This window comes from Vidua macroura, chromosome 7 (assembly GCF_024509145.1).
Source record: "Vidua macroura isolate BioBank_ID:100142 chromosome 7, ASM2450914v1, whole genome shotgun sequence".
Lineage (NCBI taxonomy): Eukaryota > Metazoa > Chordata > Aves > Passeriformes > Viduidae > Vidua > Vidua macroura.
In genome coordinates this window covers 30,435,728-30,456,365 of record NC_071577.1, presented here as the reverse complement: position 1 = coordinate 30,456,365, position 20,638 = coordinate 30,435,728, and the positions used below count along the sequence as shown (strand labels likewise).

General features: G+C 38.1%; 1 protein-coding gene across 2 annotated transcripts in view; it reads left to right on the top strand.

Annotated features, from left to right (window-relative positions):
* Window positions 1-20,638, top strand: part of MYLK (myosin light chain kinase) — a 197,797-nt gene that overhangs the window by 140,530 nt on the left and 36,629 nt on the right. For both annotated transcript variants that reach the window (XM_053982447.1, XM_053982448.1), the window contains 3 exons: window positions 10,177-10,227; window positions 11,828-11,955; window positions 15,421-15,574. In XM_053982447.1, coding sequence (XP_053838422.1) covers window positions 10,177-10,227; window positions 11,828-11,955; window positions 15,421-15,574 — 333 coding nt within the window. The remainder of the gene's footprint in view (window positions 1-10,176; window positions 10,228-11,827; window positions 11,956-15,420; window positions 15,575-20,638) is intronic.

Sequence of the window (20,638 nt, the reverse complement as noted above, 5' to 3'; positions counted from 1 at the left end):
AGGTAATAATTGTGCTTCTGGAAATGTGACTTACATAAAACTATGCTCTGGGCTACAGCTATTTCTGAGTTGCTGGCTGAGCATTATAACTCTCTCTCCAGCGTCTCTTTGGGATGTGGGAAGAGTCACACTGACATGCTCCACCTCTGCACCAGACCTTCAAGTGTCATAAATAATAACAATTGAGAACAATGATTTTTTTAATTGAACATAGATAGAAAAGAAAATTTTAAAGCCATTTAAATCTCCATGGAACAATATTTTGAAATGTGTTTTCTATGCACACAGCACACACATTTCCTCTGATCCTCCCAGCAGTGTTATCAATTGCAGCTTTCCCAGGAGAAAGTGTGAGTTGGGAACTAAGTCTAAATATGGAGATACATGACCTGATCCACATCCTGCTTCTTTTGCTTCTGGTTTTAGTGGAAATTAAAATAGATAGGAAAACAAAAGTTACCAATTCTGGCTGCAGAAAGAAGGAAAAAGAAGGTTGAAATAATGGGGAATGCTTTTTCTACATGGCATATTATTTCAGTAGTTCACGTTCTTGAACTTCTCATAAGCTCTTTTTTTTTCCAAAATACCTTTAACACGTCTTTGCTGCTGCACAGTAAATATCAAGGTAACCAGAGAGAATGTTAGGAAACTGGGCTTTGAAAGAGTTTTTGGAAAAGCTTTAAAAAATACATATTTAATTTTAAAAGGATTTGGCTGCAGAGATTTCACAGGTGGTTTTTTAACAACTGAGTCTCTGAGGAGCGTGAGTGTTTGTTCTCAAATAAGTTTTTATTTGTATGTTTGTCGGGGCAAAATATACAAAACAGATCCAATGGACACAGTTCCAATCTACACTGAAATTCTTATCAGATGTAGAGGCTGTAAAGCTCCTTACCTGAAAGAGAATAGACTTTACAAGTCAGATGTTTGTCTATCTTTACTGTATATTTCTTGAAAAGAAGGGTAATAGAGAATAACTGTGAATTAAGGTGTCTCAGTCTAATAAGGAGGTATATTTTTACTCTGATCTTTTCTGGTCTTTTTTTGCCACACTGAGTTACCAACAGTCCTAAGGGCATGTAAAGTGTACAGATTGATACTGAAGAAAGAGAGAACAAAAATTCCTGATAATGTGATTAGAATTATTAATTAATAGATTCTGAATTTTGAGTAGTGAATTCAGTCACAGGAGTATATACTGTATAGGATAGAGAGACTATATATTCTCTGTACTTATTAGAAATACTTTTCAGGGCAAAGATCCCCATTTTCTACATTCTGTAAAGTGCAAGTCAAATTTCATGGTTAGCAGCTATGTCATCCTTTTCTCCCTTCAGATAAATTACAAGCGATCCTTGTTTTTTTTTTTTTTGCTCTAGTAGAAACTTTCAGGAAAGTAATTAACTTAAGGTTTCTGAAAGCAAAGATCAATACATTTCTTTTTGTGGAAAAGAGTAAATGTTGTCAGTATATTAACCTGTAGAATTTGTCTCACTGTGAGCTGCTGACTCAGGTCATTTGGCTGCTCATTCTGACAATGTTATTTAATTACTGGAAGCTTGGGGTTTGTAAGCTACAGAAAACCAACAGTAAGCAGAATTTGGGGCATCGCTTCCTTTGATATGCAATACATGCTGGATTCTGGTGTAGAATAAGAAGAACATCTAGAAGGAAGCTGTGTGTCACTCAGTGATTAACAACATCTCTGAATGGATGCTTGCAATGTTTACTGCAGAAAGATTGCTCCCATGCTGGCAAATTACAAAACTTACAATGTATTTCCTTTTGCTTAGAATTAATATTGTGTTACCAGAATTTAGTAATAATTATGCAACCCTCTAAGAATAAATAGAATAAATAATACTGTTCATGAGAATAAGAAACAGATTCACCTTTGAATCTGGGTGAAAAAAAAGGGAGAAGAGAGGAAGGGCATCTCTGGAACTGGTTCATTCTTTACTGTCAGCACTGACTTGGGCTTTGTCACTTGGGTCTTTGCTCAGTGGATGTCAAATGTTACTGAGTTAGAATAATAGAGTGTTATGTTTCTTCCAAAAGAGGCAGTGGAAAATTGTACCCTTTCATTATTTATCATGCTGCAAACTGCATGCCATGCCAGAACAATCAGTGGGTAATGTAAGGGTCCTCCTGGCTTGACACAGCCCTGTAGCAGAAGCACTAAGCCAAAAATTCTCACCACTTGAACATTTCTCTAGAAAGCTTTGAAACTGCCGTGAAGGGATTTAAGCATCCAGTTCCCTTTGAAATTAGAACTTATTTCAAATTAAGCTTAAAGGGAATTGCTTATTTCAATTACCAAAGCCACTTGCAAAATCTTCAGTGCCTATTAAATAAATTTTTTTGTCGCAACAGACTGTGGAAAAAATCAAAGTTCTGCTTGAGATTTTTAAGAGTAAATAAAGATTTGAATGTTTACAAATAAATATTCCTTTTTCAAAAAAAATATTACTATTCCACACTTGCAAATATTTTGTTGTTCTTAAGCAGAGGACCAAAACAGAAGGAATTAGCCCAAGACAAGGTAGATTTGTTTGCAAGTCTAGAAACCCAGCTTTCTCAATCCTCAGTCTCAGGATTAGCTTGCATACAGCATTGAAAATACTATAGATTTTTTTTAAGTTTTTTTAAGGCATCACAATAGTTTACATAAAACATGAGCTTTCCAAAAGGACTTTTTTCAAAGGCTTTTTTCAAGATTTGCTGATGAAAAAGGAGTATTGCAGCAGTTAGATTCTATTTTTTAAACTTCACTATGGCTGAGCCATGCAACATAACTTTGCTATAGTAGGAAGAAACGGTATCCCACTTATTGCTACTGAGAAAAAAAAAATAATGCTTTAGAAAATAATGCTCATAAATCTAAGCATTGGATTAAAGTGTTTGGAAAGAAATGCCCAATGTTTTTTGTAGGGCTGATTCACAGCACTATTTCCAGCAAATATTAAGAAATGGCAATTATCACCTGTCACAATCATTGTTATGAAAACCTGACAGGATATCCCAGATTCCCTTATCTGAGTAATACTTCTTAAATCCACTGTTCTCATATCCAGACCACATACATTGAGGGGCTGATCCAGCATAGAGTTTGATTGCTGTATTCTCTTGCTGATGGTTATTAATAAATGTCACAACTGAAACAGTCCAGATCAAATCCTCCAGAAGGTTTCACTGTCAACTTCCCAGATCTGAATTTTTATCATTATTGGTTCTTGAATGGGAGGCTGAGCAGTGACATCTATGGAACAATGCACCATTAAAGTAAATATGCTAAATGGGACCCCTTATTATGTTAATATATTCTTTTCCATAGTAGGGAGATATTCTTGTCCATAGTAGGGAGAATTCTAAGTGTTAATCACCATGGAAAAATTATGAGTCAGTGGCCAAGTGATTGGCATGCAGTTCTATTATTTATTTTTCAATCTTGTCAGAGAATCCAAGTCTGCAAGCACCATTTTAAGAAAATGTTATTAAAGAATTAAGCTTCATGTGTCCAATTTAGTTAGTATATAATTAAATCAGTAAACGCTTCAAGTGTTTACTGATTTCATTGTATATTCAAATTATTAATAATATTATAATAATATTATTATATATTCAAAATCTGTTGATTTCTGTTCTATGAAAATAATATGAAACACGGCTTAGATGAATACAAAATGTTTCAAAACCTTCATTTCATGACAGATTGTTCTGTCCTAAGTGTAAAACTTGCCACTTTCTAAGGGAAGAACTCAATTACTAAGGAAGTTACTGTTCTGGTCAGAGATGTTCTTTTAATTGCAGAAGTGTGGGCACTGGGTTGCAGCTGTGATCTGTGGCTGCTGCTGACCTCTCTGGTGGCTGGGATGGTCTGAGATGCTCTTGAGGGTCAGTGAGGCTGTCCAAGCCAGTTCCCTCAGTCCCACTCATTTCCCAGAAGGCTCGTGCTGCTCTACTCCTGGCGGTTGTGAGATCCAAGACATTTTCTGCACAGTGAGTGCAAGTACTTAGTGTGTTGGAACAAGATGAATTACATTGTCACAGAAGCCTCTAACCAAACTTTTTAAGGAAAAATTAATCTTTTTTTCCTAAGCTGAAAATTCTGCTCTTAGTACATGTAAATCAAATTGCCATTAGCTATTTTTAAGACCTAAATAGAATTTCTCTGAAATGCTAAATTATGAAAGGTGTTGCCTTCATTCCTGGGGCTCAAGGGTCCAAGGGTGAGTAGCTGTGCCACAAGGCCCGACAGCCAAGTTGGACTGAGGTAAAAAGGCAGTGCAAGATTTAACCTGGTGTCTCTGATGGTTGGTTGCTTCTATGGATGAAAAATAGATCTGTTACTGTACCTACAAAGTGAGCAATGAAGAAACACTAATTTGTTGTCCAAATCCCTTCTCCTGAGTGCCCAGTTCAGTACTGTTTCTCTAATGCTGGGCATGCATTTTGAATCTCTGCCAAGTTACTCTACAGTTCTCAGGTACTGACATTTTCTGGTTAATATTGGCACAGAACAGAGTTTTCCATGTGTGTTTCATGGAGTCCATCCTACATATCTGTATGTTGACAGAAGAAGACAGAAATGTTTATTGACTATCTTACAGAGAGAAAAATTAATAGTTTTTGCAATGCGGCCTTGAACTGAAGAGGTGTCATGCTTCATTTATTTACATTTATTACTAGTCATTGGCTAGTAATTCCACATCTAAGGCATATAATAGAAGCATTAGGTTTCTTCTCTATAAAACAGGGACCTAAATCCACTGGCTTAATTAATGTCCAAAAGCATATAGCACCTAGCTTTTCCCACTGAAATTATTTGGAGCTCCTGAATGTCCAGATGACCTGGCAGTGTTTTCCTATGGAACAGACTGGGTAGCAGGGTAGTAACCTACCTTAGATTCCTGTCCCTACACACTTGGGCACAGCCTTTTAGTATCTAATTGTAAATGTTCTCCCAGCACATAAAAAAGGTGAAAATTAAACTTATACTTAAGAAACTAACCTTGCTGTCTTGCTCCCACCAGAGCTCTTAGAGCATTTTACATGGCCTGGGTTGTTTGTGAGCTCTGTTTGATACTGGATCTCTTCTGCACTGCTCAGATTTGCTTTAATTGTAGAATTTGCTCAAGAATGGTGCTACTAAACTGCTATGGAATTGTTTATTCCTTCAGCTGAGTTGTTTTCAAACACTGAGTTATTTTCAGTGTACCAGATCATATTATTGAAGCTCTGAGTGTGCTGATATATCCTAGCTCTATCATGACTGCAAAAGTGAGTATTTCTTGGGTTTTATTTTTGTTTTCAGAAGGCAGAGTATATATTTCTCAATTAGAGGACAATCTCTGCATGATTTAGAAACTATATATGGGATGTTGCAACAAAATGACAGTTGTTTTTAATTAAAAAAATAAACTCTTTAAAAAACTGTTATGAAGCACACAAACTCAAATAACTGACTTGCATGGAATTAAGTTTTCTAGTTTCTGCTTGTCATCAAATTTAACCCAGAGTTGCTTTCTGTTTTATTGTATTTAGATACTAAACAGTTATTTAGAAACATTATAAGAAATTTGCCCTCTGACATGCCATGAAGTGAAACTGTTTAAACTTTCAAACTTGATGCTTTCAAGCTTCTGAAAACTGTGTGTTCAGTGCATTGTGTTTGTAATTTTCTCTCTAGCAATTAGCACAGGTTCATGAATGTATGAATAAACTTTCTGCTACAATTGTAGCCATCATTTTTTTCCTGTTTCATCTTGTCTGTGCTAAAATCTGTAATGAGTTTTTGTACCATCAACTAGGTCTGTGACAGAAGCAAGGATAGAACAGAATAATTGACTACTTTGACCACAAGGCTGAATGTTTCATTTTTTTCCATACTTCTAGCTCTCTTTCATTTCATGTTTTCTGGCAAAGCAGGCAATAGTGAAGGTTGACAGAGAACAGTCACTTTTGATCCAGACACAGATCTATCTACCCCCAGAAGGGTCTGAAGGAGGTCACAATGGGATTCATTTACATGGGGGAGAGAGACACCTCATGATCTCACATCCCACAAGCCCGAAGGATCCAAGTGAGATGGGGAAGAAGGAGCAGATACTTGAATCTGGACTTTCCATAAATTTTCCATAAATATTCTTCTTTCCATGCTGTCTGACACATTACAGACATGACTTCTTTTTTCAGTTTCTCTTGAACTCTGAAAATGCTGAAAAAACCCTAATTTAGTTCAAGATGAAATCTTGACATGTTTTGCATGAGGGGAAAATGGTTTTCTATGTGCCTGTAGTATGAGCATATGTCATTAACACCACTTCTCTCCTGAGCTAAAATGAGGCTGTTCCACAAGCAGACAGAAGCAGGGATAGGTCTTGTTCTTTATGCTAATGGACTTAGGTATTAACTGTACTTGTTTACCAGGTGCTGAAATCCATCACTACAGAAGACATGCACATAATTTTAGGCATGTCCCTCGGGGAAGACAGTAGGAATTATGGATTGGTTGGAAATGCTATCTTAAGTATTGATGTTTTTTCAGATCCTAAGAGTTTTCCCTTCATGCTTTATGAAAGCAAGTTGTACAGAGAGCCATTTCAGGGGAGGGCTATTCCTATTTTTAGTAAAATTCCAAAAAAGGGAAGCAAAAAAGAAAGACAGAGGCTTCTGAGCATATCTGCTCTCACGACTGCACCATCAGGGAAAGGAAGAGCACAACCAAAAGTCTGTCAGCCTTGATGGGTTTTTCCCCTTTTTGCTTTATGTCCCCCCCACTCAAAAACAAGCTCTGTAAGAGGCAAACCTGCCTTGTAATGTTTATGTTGTTTCTAGAAGGCAGATTATTTAATGGGGAAATATTGGTCCTTTTACTTCCAGGCTGATTTTCAGCATTGGCCTGTTTCAATGTAAATACCAAAAGAAAGAGAAAGCATCTTTAAGAAAAAAAAAAAAAAAAATGCAGCAGAAGCAGACTTGAACTAACATTTCCAAAAGGCTCAAATATTTTAATGAAAACAATCATTTGACCTTGTCAACTTTGAGTAATCTTATTAGATTTTTTTTTACTAACTGTCTCCAGCAGCCTTTGAAAAAAAAAATAGTTACATTTCAAAGAGATGCATAAGATGAGCTGGTATTTTTAAGGAAGATCTAAGAACAGTGGGGTGTGCTCTATTAGGCAAAGAAGCCAGATACAGAGAGCCAGAGACCTGTCCTTGTACTCATCCCCTTCCACCCTGCCCCAGCCTTTCATTTCTGCTCAGGGATATTTGTGTCTGCAAAACAGGATATTCAGCCAGACCTTCCAGCAACCCTTGGCAATCTGCATGGTTTGATGAAGTCCAGTGACAGTCTGTATATCCTCAGTTAAGTGAATATAATGTCCTGGTGGATAAAAACTAAAATTTAAACCAAAAAAATTGTACCTACATATAAAAAGCAGTCCCCTAGCTGAATGTAGTGATGAGTTCATGTTCTCTGCTTTGCTGTATGGAAATCTTCACTGAGGTGAGAGTCTTTTAAACTGGCTTAAGCACAGTTCTTCCAGTCTGCATGCACCTTGCCTATTAACTAGGGTACTGCAGCTAATACACAATGTCAGTCAAGAGGTGATCTTTGCTGGATTCAGGAATTTGCTGCTTTTTTTTTTTTTTTTTTTTCTGAGAAATAGCAACAGTATCTGCAACCCAAGATGGCACTTGTCAAATGGTACTTTTTCTTCATCCTGTTTGCTCTTTGTTCATATCAGGCTTAGTGGAGTGTGGAAGCAATCAAATTCCTGTCATTGTAGCTTGTATTAAAAGCCATTGCAGCCCTGAGAAGAGACCCAAGAGCTATTTCATTTCAGTTTAGAGAAAAGCAGGGAATCTGATGTCGAATAGAGCACGCGCACAAACAAAAATGTTTACATGTTTCTAAACCATGTAACTGAGTGAGTTTACATGGGGTTATGCATCTAATGAGTAAACTAATGGGTTATTTCCATTAATAGGGATGTTTAAGGGCAGATGAGAGGCCAGACTCTACAGGCCTTCCAGCTGACACCTGATCATGTACATAGTTTCATCCTCATAATATGGCTCCAACCTGAAATAAGAGTTTCAGCTCAGGGTGTGACCACATCAGGACAAAGAGGAAAACTGCTCTGAAAACACCACTTGCTGCCTTTGCTTGCACAACTCGGGCAGGAAAGAGGATGAAGTACATTTGCTGTCACCACAGCAGCCAGGGTACATGTCACTCTGTTGGTGGCCCAAAAAGTAATGTGTCCCTTTAATGAGTAGTTGTGCTCTTTGAAGGCCTCAGTTTAAAGAGAGTTAAGTCCTCGTGGAAGATGTGGCAGGACAGATACCTTGCTTACAGTCTGGTAGTCCATTAATACTGGGATAAACACCTCACAAGTACTCATCTAAACCTTTAACTAGTTCTGTTGGGCTGGCAGTTGTCAAAGAAAGGCTTCTTTGGGAAATGTCCAACTATTCTTTTTTGTCTCAGGCATAAGTACTGTGAAAATGTTCTACTTCTCCATTTTTGTGTTTCTAGTTGTTACAAAATCAATCAATTCAGAGCATATAAAAGCCAAGCATACTTTTAGGGAAAATTACTAAAAAAATGGAAAGAAGGTGGAAAAAACTTTTCTGTATTAACTGCATAAAGTTCTTCAGAATGAACTGAATAAACACTCTTGTTGACAGCTAAGCCATTAGATATTTTTAAAGTTGTTTGGTCTTTTCACATCCTATACACATCACCTGCTATCTCCAGTTACTCTAAAAATCAATCTGTCTGTTGTTTGAGCTATAGCATTAGACTCCCACAGTGGTTTTGCAACTCATGGCCCCTGAGTTTCATGGAGCATCACATGATGTGTTCCAGGGTATCATGCACAGCTTGTAGTTTGCTGCAACCAAAAGGCTTATAATCTAAAAACTGTTTTTATTGGTTTTGTGAAATCAGGGGGATATTTTGGTGCTCAGTGTCTTTCTAATTTGAAATAACTAAATGAAGAAAATAAAAGAATGGACAAAAAAATTCAAAACTTTTGCATTTGTTATGACTATCACTAGGCACCTCTGTATAGTCTGCCAGATACTCATAAGCACTTAGCACATGCTGCTTCTATTGGAGGCAATAACATCTTAAAAGCCAGACTACTTCACTCATGCTGTCTAGATGAGCATAAGAAAATAAGAAATGTTTTTACACAGCAGAGGCCATTCTCTGACCAGGATGCTTAGAATAGCAGGCAAAAAGAGAGTGCTGTAAAAGGAATGAACTCCTTCACTTCTGGAATTCAGTGGTTTGAAGGCATCCAGACTGTTGCATTTAATAGCCACCATTACACATAACTCCTATGAATTTGTCCTTTTGAACCTGTTTGTGTTTCTGTATTGTAAAACATTACATGTTTGTGAAGGTAGATTATGGGTGTTATATTTCACTTGGTGTTTCTCTTATGCCTGCTGTCTGGTAATTTAATTGGGTGGCCTCTAGTTCTTGTTTTGTGAAAAATAGTTAATAGTCATTTTCTATCTATGTCTTTTCTATTGTTCTTCTACTTACCCTGCACAATTTGTAGAACATTGTCTTCCAAAAATGTATGGATCCAGATTTCAAGTTCTAAGCCATATTTTTGTAGCTATGACATTTACTTTTGAGAATATAGCAAAAAGTTGTCCCTGCTTAAGGAAGAGGATGAGGCAGAGGGGTAGTGCTAATATTTTTGGTATATTGCTGTTTCTTTGCGAGCTTACAAGTGATATGAGATGCAACATGTGGTATTAACTACTCTACTTTTAACTGAGATCTTTCAGCATTGATTATGCTGGAAATCTGAGCAGAAATTCAGTGTGAGATGGGTCTTGGCCCAGTGTTTTCACCTGTTAAAGTGCTATAAACTGCAATCTGTCACTGATGATGACAGATTGTGGGAGAAGTGTAGATTTCTTTGATTCTTTTAAAAGTTTCAGCTTCAACTGTGAATATTCTGAGGATCATCCAGGATAATAAAAGTGTTTTTTAAAGGTATTTTTAATTCTTTAGTTTAATATGCTGGAAGAACATTAAATTTTCAAGCTCCAATAAAGCGTTGCTATGGATGTTTGTGGTTAGTGTGGTACCTTGCAAAGCTCACCTTTGAATTCACGTGGTTTGTTGTTTGTTTTTAACTAGGTGAAGCAACAGTGAAGAAGAAACCAGCTCCAAAGACTCCTCCAAAAGCAGGTAATTTGTTGCATGTGTTACCCACATTTACCAGTGCAGCTGTTTGCCTACTAAGTTTGTTTGCGTATGTGATTAAATGGTAGGTAAGTCCAACTTGTTTACATTGTACTAAGAATTGAATTATGAGCATCCAAAGAAGTTACTCTCAGATGGACTGTAGCAAGATCCTACAAAGTGTCAGTAGTGTGTAACTTACGCCCTTTTACATATCCACAACAAAACTTGGCTTTCTGTGAAAGAATTTTTTCTGTGTATCACAGAATCCTCTGAGTAGCTACCACAGAGAAGGTGATAAATTCTACTTTTCCTCATCACTGGAATTATGGTAACCTGTTTGTGTGTTTGCAATCTCTGAGGCAAAGCTATCTATATTTAAAGTTACAAGGAAATTTCCTCTGTAGGAGCCTCTTTTCAGAGTCTTAAAACTTCACCAGACTTTTAAACTGTTCAAGTTGCTTTCTATGCCAGATACCCACCTTAGCCTACTTTCCTTCAGATATTTTCAAAACAAAAACACTTCTAAAAGGTCAAGTCTAAAGCAGGGGGAACCCACTTTGTTTTCACTACTTTGAAAAGGAAAAGAAAGCACTTTTTTCATGCCCAGTAGCCCTGTGCTTTGTAAAGAATGTTACATTTGGCAGTGAGGTCATTGTAATATTAGAGAATGCCTCTTACCATTTCTGTCAATATGTCCTCAAGTCTGCCCCCTTCAATACACACACACAAGAATAAATTTTTTATCATGCAGCTTTTATAAGCAACAGTATAGGTTTCAGCCTGGAGTTGTCCAGCCTATGATATTTCTGGCCTCTGTGCTTAGCAGCTACCAGGGGTCTGAGACTCAGCAGCACAGCTGAGAGCCAGGAAGGAGCACTGTTAGCAGGAGATGTTCTGCCATCTATTGATACTCAGGCAGTGAGAGGGAACAGAAGGAGGAATGCCTGATTCATGAACAGAGGGAAATGAATGGGACTGCAAGAAGCAGTCCCATTTAAAAGAAGCACTGTGATACACAAACAAAAAGATCCATAATTGCTCATGGCAAAATTTATTGTGATGGAGAAAGACATCAGTTTCCTTCCTTGTCTCTCATGATGTTTCTGTGCCACATAATGTTTATCTGGCTACTGAAGCCAGAATCCTCATAGGTAGATCTGGAGTCTTAAATTTTCTGGATTTTATTGATGACATCAGGGAGCAGGTTTGCAGACCCTCTCTGCACATCCAAATTGATAAGAAGGTAGCTGGAGCCATTCTTCAAAAATACAAAGTTCCAAAGAAAAAGAAGATTTTCTGAAAAACCCACAAAGTTTCATAAATTGTACATTTGGAATTGGTGGTACGTGCCAATGTTTTTGTCTTTTGGATGTCTCTACCTCCATCTTGAAAACTTTGGTTGGGTAAATTGTTATTGCTTTACTTCCCGAGAATTAACAAATCCATGGAATTTTTTTCATTGCAAGCCACAGGTAACTGCTAATCTGGATTTCAAATGCTGCTCTGAAACAGTTGAGCTGAGAAATGGATGTGTTTTGAATTTTAAGAAAACTTAGGGTAATTTAAAGGGTTATTTAATTTAAGTTTTTTTTTTTCCCTTCAGCTGCTCCTCCTCAGATTACTCAGTTCCCAGAAGACAGAAAAGTCCGTGCAGGTGAATCAGTGGAATTATTTGCCAAGGTGGTAGGAACAGCACCCATAACTTGCACCTGGATGAAATTCCGTAAGCAGGTAACTTGTTTTCTGGTTTCTTTTATCATTGAAAAAGCAGAGCTGGAAAGGAATACCAATTATCTCCCATTTTTCCATCTCCCTTCCTGAGGAACTGGCAAAGTCCATCTTGTTCCTGCAGATGTTTTCCTCACCTCTACTGAAAACATTTCACTGATGAAGATTTCACAACCTCCATTAGCAAATTACTGCAGTGTTTATATAGCCATAGGGTTAGACTTTTTTTCCTAATGCCAAACCCAAATCTTTCTTGCTACAGTTCAGACCCTTTGTTGCCTGTCCCCTCCTGTAACAAATTATAATTTCTTTGTGAAAAGTCTTAGACCACAGATTAAAGGATAAGTGATGGGAAAGATACCGGTATCTGAAAAGTTGTTTGGTCTTTTCACATCCTATACACAGGGGGCATTTCTCTCCTTCGAAAATGATCTCTTCTTTGCTGATGCTGGGCCTAAAGTTATGTCAGAGGGACGAAATACCATATAAAAAAACTTGAGTGAATTGTCTTGCAACACAAATGTCACGATACGGGCACAACAGGGCACAACAAAAATCCATGCCATCACTGCCCTCATTCCCTAGGTTTAAAGTTCCTTCTACTTGAATGAATATCTTTAAACTTTATCACATGTCCATAAAGGCAGTGTCTGAAGAGAGTTGCTTTAACAAAGCAATTTAAAATCACTTTAAATCAAATCACCCAATATGCAAATTCAGCCTGGAAGATGAAGTGTCACGTTAGGACAGAGCCAATATAAATATCTACTGTAGCTGCTGTTCTGTTTATTTCGTTCTGAACTTGTTATGCACTCTATAGAACACAAATAAAAACATCTTCTCCTAGAAAGAAGTTTAGACTCTAAATCCAGACATGTCAGCATTTAATTGAAAGAATTCAAAACAGTTTGTTAGTGCAAAGGGTATTCCAGAGTCCATCCTTGCTAACTCCAAATAACCTCTTACTTTAGGGGAGTTTTTTCCTCAACTCCTATATTTCCTTAAATTTCTTTAGCTTCAAGACTGGAGTTAACCACAGCTTTCCACAAAAAATAGGTCTCAGGAGCTTCAGTGACATTCAGTGTTTGATTTTGCTAAGCTCCGTCTTAACATTTAGGTAAAATGTACCCCTCAACACTAAGTTTCTGGTTTGTGCAGAATTCTGAGTTCATTGTTGAATATAACAATCCTATTTACCTAGATTTTAAGGCCTTTTTTAGATGCACTATCTGTGTGATAACAGTAGCTAATATGTGATCATTAGCAGCTCCTAATGCCCATATCAGACCCATAACCTGCGATTCAAAATATTTTTCTCCTTTATAAAATGCTATTTTTACCATCTTTATACTTTCTTCTTTACTTATCCATTATGAGACAAAGTAAAGTATTGCAAAATCATAAATTAAAATGACAATTTTTTTTTCAATTATTCATTCTGGTGAATGAGGTACAAAAGAAAAAAAAACGTTCAAGAAGGTTACCAAACACTGTAGGAGGACAAGTGAGGGCAGCAGTCTCTCATTTATTACTTTAAAAGGGGAGCCACTTACGGTGTTCTGTGCTGCACCATAATTTTGCTTTATTTTTCACTTACACTTCACCACATATTGTTTTACACTTGGATTTCTTCCTTTTCTATAACTGTGGTTGATTTCAACTCTGTTCCATTCCTAGTCCTAAAAATGAAAACCAGCCAAGTGTTTTGACAATTTACTGGGAGTTATTTGTAGTTGTTATTTGAGCTGATCCAGTAAGTGGTGAGCTGTGATTTCAGCCCTGCTGCTGTTTGCTGCAGCTTCCTCTCTGTGTTTCTTCCTCACATTCCCTCAGGTGCAGGAGAGTCACAGTGGCCTCCCTCGGTGGCCTCTCTCAGTGGCCTCTCTATCTCTTTTGGTTATTCCAAAACAGTATCTTTTGCTTGTAGAAAGGGAATGTCATGAATCTGTGACCCATACTGTTGTATGCCATGGCAGTGCAGTGGTGGGATTCTGGGACTTGCTGAGCGAAAGAGGGGAAAGCCTTGGAAAACCTCTTCATCAGCTGAATCCATCACTGAACACTGACAGCTGTTGAAGCTTCTTAACTACAACCAGAGGCTTTTTTTCAGGATCCCAGAGATCCAACCCATGTTCCCCACAACCAGTGCAGACCACTGAGCATCCTTTCAGGGCTGTCTCTCCATCCTTTCAGGGCTGTCTCTGCATCCTTTCAAGGATTTCCCTGCATCCCTTCAGGGCTTTCTCTGTATTCTTTCTGGGCTTTCTCTGTATCCTTTCTGGGCTTTCTCTGAATAATGCAGATCTAGTTCTACTATCACCTCTTGACTAATTTTAATGAAGCAAAACATAAAAGACAGTTCAGAATCTCAGAAGTATGTTGGTAGGGTGGAACAACTTTCAGCAGTGTTTAACTCTACATAATCCCATTTGCTAACTTTCTATTTGAGTTATTGTAGGAAAATCTTTCTAAAGTTACTTTGGGGCAGATAGCAGTGCATGTGTTTTGTCTCAGTTGAGAAAAAGTCCTGTTCTTAAACTTTTGATTTCTTCTTCTCTGAATATATGGGACAAGATAAGGCAAACTAAATAGCCTTCATTTTTAATTAAATTCTGAGAATGGCTTGGAAGAGTCACTTATCTAAGAAGGAAGTGGTGGGAGGAAGAAGGGCATTGACATTATGTTGTTTGTTTCATAAGAACACAGTGTACAGCTTCTATAATTGCAGTATAGCATTATGAGGTTTCTAAAGAACTGCCATGTCTCAAGCTAATGCTGATTAAAATCTAAGTCACCTTGGCCATTTATGCTATGATAGCTCTGTTTCAATTAAAAACTAGTTTATAATATGCCTATAGTATTCAGCAGAGATTTGGATTTTTGCTTCTCTAGAAAATTAAAATGCTATGGGAAAGCTCAATATGCTGCTCTTTGAATGTCTCTCTGTACAGCTGTAGTGTTGTACCTCCATTTTAACATTGTCTTCAATTGTTCAAACCCAAGAAACTGCTACCCTGGTTTGTGTGGAAGTACAGAATAAACTTTGTTAAAACAAGAGGGCAAAAGTCCCAGCTACATATGGTCTGCACCTTGGGCCTCTGAGGGGAATGGCAAATGAACTAAGGCTAAACCCTTGTTCCACTGCGGTTTCTCTAAGATATGTGAGACCAAACTTTGTTCTTTTGACAGTTGCACAGTTTGCACTTACAACCTGTCAAAAAGAAGTTAAAAAGTGACACTCCTGTTCCTTAGTGGGGCTCCCTGTGGCCTCTGCAGGACTGGAGCCATTATAATGTTCCACTGCTTTTCTAGATGATTTGTGTTGATTACACATTTACCAGCTGCACATACTCACTCCTGTAATAGAGTTATCTGCAGGTAACACTCAATATAATAACATTGTATTGTGCTTTGAGCTCTTTCAGATACAAAGAGATCTATCACATAATTTTTCTTTTAATTTGGCAGATTCAAGAAAATGAATATATTAAAATTGAGAATGCTGAAAACAGCAGCAAGCTAACAATATCATCAACAAAGCAGGAACACTGTGGATGTTACACCCTAGTTGTAGAGAACAAACTTGGCAGCAGACAAGCACAAGTCAACCTTACAGTTGTTGGTAAGTCCAAATTAATATTTTATGCTTAAAAAGAAATCCCCCCACAAGATAAAATCAGCTCATGTCTCCATTTTAAATTCCTACAATGGTCCATTGTTTCACAGGGACAGAAAGCAGTGAATAAAGACACTCTGTTTTGAATAGAAAACCCTTCATCTCTGGGCTTTTACACAGGTATCTTAAAGCTTCAAACAGCCTTGTCAGGTGACACTCCCAGGCCATCAGGTTTGTTGTAGCAGACTCTGGACAGCTGCACAGACATGCAGACAGTTGCAGTTTATTTGCAGATAAAACTGCAGCCTAGTGAGGATCAGCCAAAATCTAGATCTGTGACATCTGGCTCTGAAAGGGCTAATTGAACCCACCTTGGTGTGGGTGCACAGCAGAGAGCTTCAGGGAAATCCAGGGAAGTTCTACAAGCCAAGACGTGATTTGGTAAAACGTCAGTCTGTGGGATGGGTCTGCTGCTGGGCTCTGTTACCTGTGGCCTGCAGAGGGATTATCACATGAGGTGGTCCCCTGACAGCCACAAGGGTGTGAACAAGGCAAGAAATGTGGGTCTGAGGCCAAATATGAATGTCTGACTCCAATGAAACTAATGGAAAAATACCTTAAACCCAAGCTGGACTGGAGATTCATTCCAGCAATCCTGAATAGCATACGAGGTTTAATGAGTACAATCACACTTTCAGGTACAATATCCACTGAAGCAGACTGAATGTGACTCAATTGCACATTGCTCTACATATTGTCAGTAGAGGCTTCTTGATTATTTAAATTAATTCTTCTAATCGAGTCTGGATAACTGGATGAATGAGTATAAATATCAAATGGATTCCAGCAACATGCCAGAGAATTCAAAAACAGAAGAAAATAGAATCAGTATTTTTCCCATGATGCATAGATAAATTGTACTACCCCTTCCAACAGTGGGTTGTACAGGTCAGAAGTACAGCCAGGTTAAAAATGAACACCACTGGTCCTTGAATAAACATATACATTGGTGTGGGTATAGGTTTTGGCTGCAAAACCCCAACACAGCTGCTTAGCAGCTGGAGGAATGACAGGAGATTAATTGCTCTTTATATTTCCCTCCTTTTCACTCTTTCCTAGGCAGCTGCTGCAGGCAGCTAATTGTAGCAGGTTATTGGGCAAGATGGACTTTTTTTAGCTGCACAAGGCTGACAATTCCTATTATCTTGTTACTGTGTGAGCCTTGACTCATTATTATATAAGTCACTGGTTTATATCCTTTGGAGTTAATTGGTTTGAAAGTCTTTGAATTCTATAACCTTATAAAGCTACATCTCAGCCTCCTGCTTTGCTCTTCCCTAAGAAATGTGCCAGAGAACCGTGGGATTCCCAGAGATGCTTTTGGGAGAGTTGGGTGAAGAATCCTTACAATGTGCAGGAGTTTGCCATGTGTTTTGGCTGATGACAAGCTCTCTGTTTCCAACTAAAAAGAATAAATTCCATCTTGTAACATTGCCAAGCTCTTCAGTGAGACATCTTGCTGATGTCAGCACTGCTGAAGGCATGACAAGGCCTCCTAGCTTGCGGCACATGCATTTTAAGGCCAGATTCTTCCATCTGGGCACTCAAAAATGTGGGAAAAGGGAGCAAAAATGCCTTCCTTCTAGCAAAGGGGTTAGAATCTCATTATGAGATAAAATCTTTCACACTGTTTGCACCTTTAAAGGTGTCAAATGTTCACTGAAGTTGGAAGGTACTTTTCTCTAAAGCCTGTCAGTTAAAATAGGGAAGCTTTGTTTCTCTGAATATGCAAAACCAGGGACTTCTGAGTCTGCCAAAGCTCATCCTTAGTCCTAAATTCCTGCCTGTCCATTCTCTCTGCTCCATCCCAAGTGCTGGGAGGAAACTGCTCTCTCTGCCCTGACCCCACTTTCATAACAAGCTCTGGTGGAGAAAGTCCTGATGCTAGAGATCAGCTCTGTTTGCCTCAGCCCTTTACAATAAGGCTCTAAATTCTGTGTGAGCAGCCTCCCTGTAAGGTTACTGAGAAAAGGCACATCCATGTGTGTGTGTTGTGTGCTCAAAACACTGCTGCCTGACCACACTGCACAACTGAGCCTTGAATGTGTTGAAACTACAAACACAGAACATTTGCTTTCTGGAGGAGTGTGTCTGAGCAGACCCAGAGCTGCGTTTCTTGATGGACTAGCTGACAGGCTTGGCTCTTCTGAATTTTAGCAAATCAAGGGCATTTGTTAAAATATCAAATGAAATATATATGGAAATAAAGATGTATTTATTTTATTATTATTACCTCTTTAATATTAATAATTATTACCTCTTTTAATTTATTATTACCTCTTATTACCATGTAGGTTTCAAAGTCTTCATGCTGATGGGCAAGTTTTTTATGTGAAAGACTCCAATAAACATTTATCAAATTAAATTTGGACTGTAACACATGTCAAGGAGCAGGTTGCCCAGCAAAGTTGCGCAGTCTCCACTCCTGGAGGTATTCAAGTTCAGACTGGATAAGCATCTGAACAATCTGGTCTGATCTTATAGCTGATCCTGCTTTGAACAGAAGGTCTAAACACCTTCCTGAGGATATTTAAGACCATCCTGGATCTTGGTTTTATACTTGCAGTTGAAAAGACCTTTCTTCAAAAAAAAAAATAACATTATTGACTTAATCTCTGATCAGAGGACAAAGGATTGAGCTTATCTGCCAGGATTCAAATCAGAAATGATCCTGCTATGATTTAAACTGAGTCCTCGATTGCAAACTTTGAGTACAGTTTGTAGAAATTATTTTTAATAATAAAATGACATTTAGGGAAACAAAGATACCCTGCAATCCTTTGAATTTAGCTCCCAAAGTCTTAAATTTAACTCTCAGACTCAGGCCTCAGCTACAGTCTTAATTGAACTGTGCAAGGGTTCTGACACCTAAAGCAATTAAATAATTTATGATTTGATGCAGTTTGGGCCATGGGAAAGGATGCTCTTGAAAGAAGCCCAACTTCGTTCTAAGGGGTTTTATTTCCTCTAATGAATATCGATGAACAAAATGTCCATCACATCCAGCCTCCAGTGTGAGCTGTGTGCAGTCCACACAGCAAATGCACTGATACATAAACAAGTCAGAGGAGCCTTTTTAAATAATGGTGTGGGGCTGAGCACACAGCACTCAGCCACAAGGACTGAGCCTTGTGATTCATCATGTAACCTTGTACCAGCACAATAATACTGGGAGACCTGCAAGTCTGTGAGACATCCAAGTTAAGCAGTATCTTCTTTTAAAGGGTTGACTGGTTTGACTGGTCCCAAAATGTCCATGTTGAGGCCTTCTCTATTGTTATGAGCAGCTCTCTTAAATAAGCAATTTCCTTAGCTGACTGATCTCTCTAGGGACATTTTGTAACATGTTTCTGTTCCAAAATCAAAACAGCCTGATGTGAGATTGAGCTAATGATTTATAGCAGACAGTGTGTCAGATTGGACTTGTGTTGCCAAAGCTGTTAAATGAGCCAATGATGAGCTTAGTGTAAAATATGACTTTTTAGGCAAGGTAGAGCCCTCAGTTTACAATGACAGCAAGGAATACTCATTCCTTTTGTACCATTTATTAGGTGTATTTGATATATTTATCAAAATTATGATTCTGAACATTTTAGCTGTGTGATAGCCCTGGGTCTTTAACCACCTTTGAGAAAGAAACTTGGTTTTCCTACTGGCTAAAGCTGGGTATTATGACAGAGTCCAAAGAATAACACAGAATTCAACAAGGGTATCTGGCACTAGAGAAATTATCTATTCTGCAGCTATGTCAGAAACTTGCCACATGCTTTTGGACTTACTCCTTCATGTTTCCATGCCTACTATTCAGGGGCTTTTTGATGATCAGTGTTTAGTGAATATTTGGATATTAGTGCTATCTACTTTTCTACTTTTTTAAAGACAGAAGTAGAAACACACATACTACCTAACTGGGGGCTGATTTTGACCAACCTTGTTTGTCTTTTATAAATCCTTTGGGATTTTTACTGTTCCTGATGTGGTATTTTGTGTATAGATATCTGTATATACATACATATATCTATATATGTGTATGTATAGTACACACACACACACACACATCTAAGTATCATGGTGATTAGTAAGGTCTATGGTGGATACATGCAAAAGAATAAGAGTGATGTCATTAGACCTTGAGAGGCCTGAAGTTAAAAGCTGTGGTGTTTGTATTACTTTCAGCATTGGTGCATGAACTATGCTTTGCAGCCTTCTCTGCTGTTGGAAAGTGATAAACCAAGTACTCAAGGACACACACACATATACATATACACACAGGCATGCAAGTAGTATACCATGAATTCACTAATACCTGCTCCTCTGCTCCATTCCATACTTGACTTGGGATGGAGAAGTTACTTTCTGTGAGGAAGGTGTTACTTCTCTGCCTTTAACACAATCTGTGTGAGCACAGTCTTTCCAAGCACAAATAAGAAAATACAAGTTTACTTGAGAACAAGGTCTGATCATCACTAACTCCAACAGTCATTGAATGTAATGGTAGGATTTTTAATTGCTGCTATGAAGGGCTTGGTTCTGGTTCCACAAGTCGCATATATGCAAGCTATATTAGCATTTGTTTTCTCCCCCAAAACTCTGTTACAAGGAAACGTGGTAGCAAACCCAGCAGTGCACAGTGACCCTTTCACCACTGTGAATGCATTGTGGGAGATCCTGAAAAGTCTGGCACAGTGCTCACCACTCAGACACAGAGGACCCAGTGGTCAGGGTTCTGTGCTCCCTCTCTGGAAAAGTTAAGTGCAGACATCTGGGAAGAAGACAGTGAAGCGAGACACCCATAGACATTTTGACATTGAATATTGCAGTTCGGAAGTGCAAATATGAATGATTCTGTAGTTCTTTTTTTGAAAATAATCAGATTATATCTTGCAGTATCCATGTGATTCCCTGTTTACAGTCAGGTCAAGAATGCAGTGAATTTCCTAAGAATATGTGGGTGGACTCGCTCTGTAACCTTCAACCTTTCAAATTCCTCTGGATTGCTGGAGTATTTTT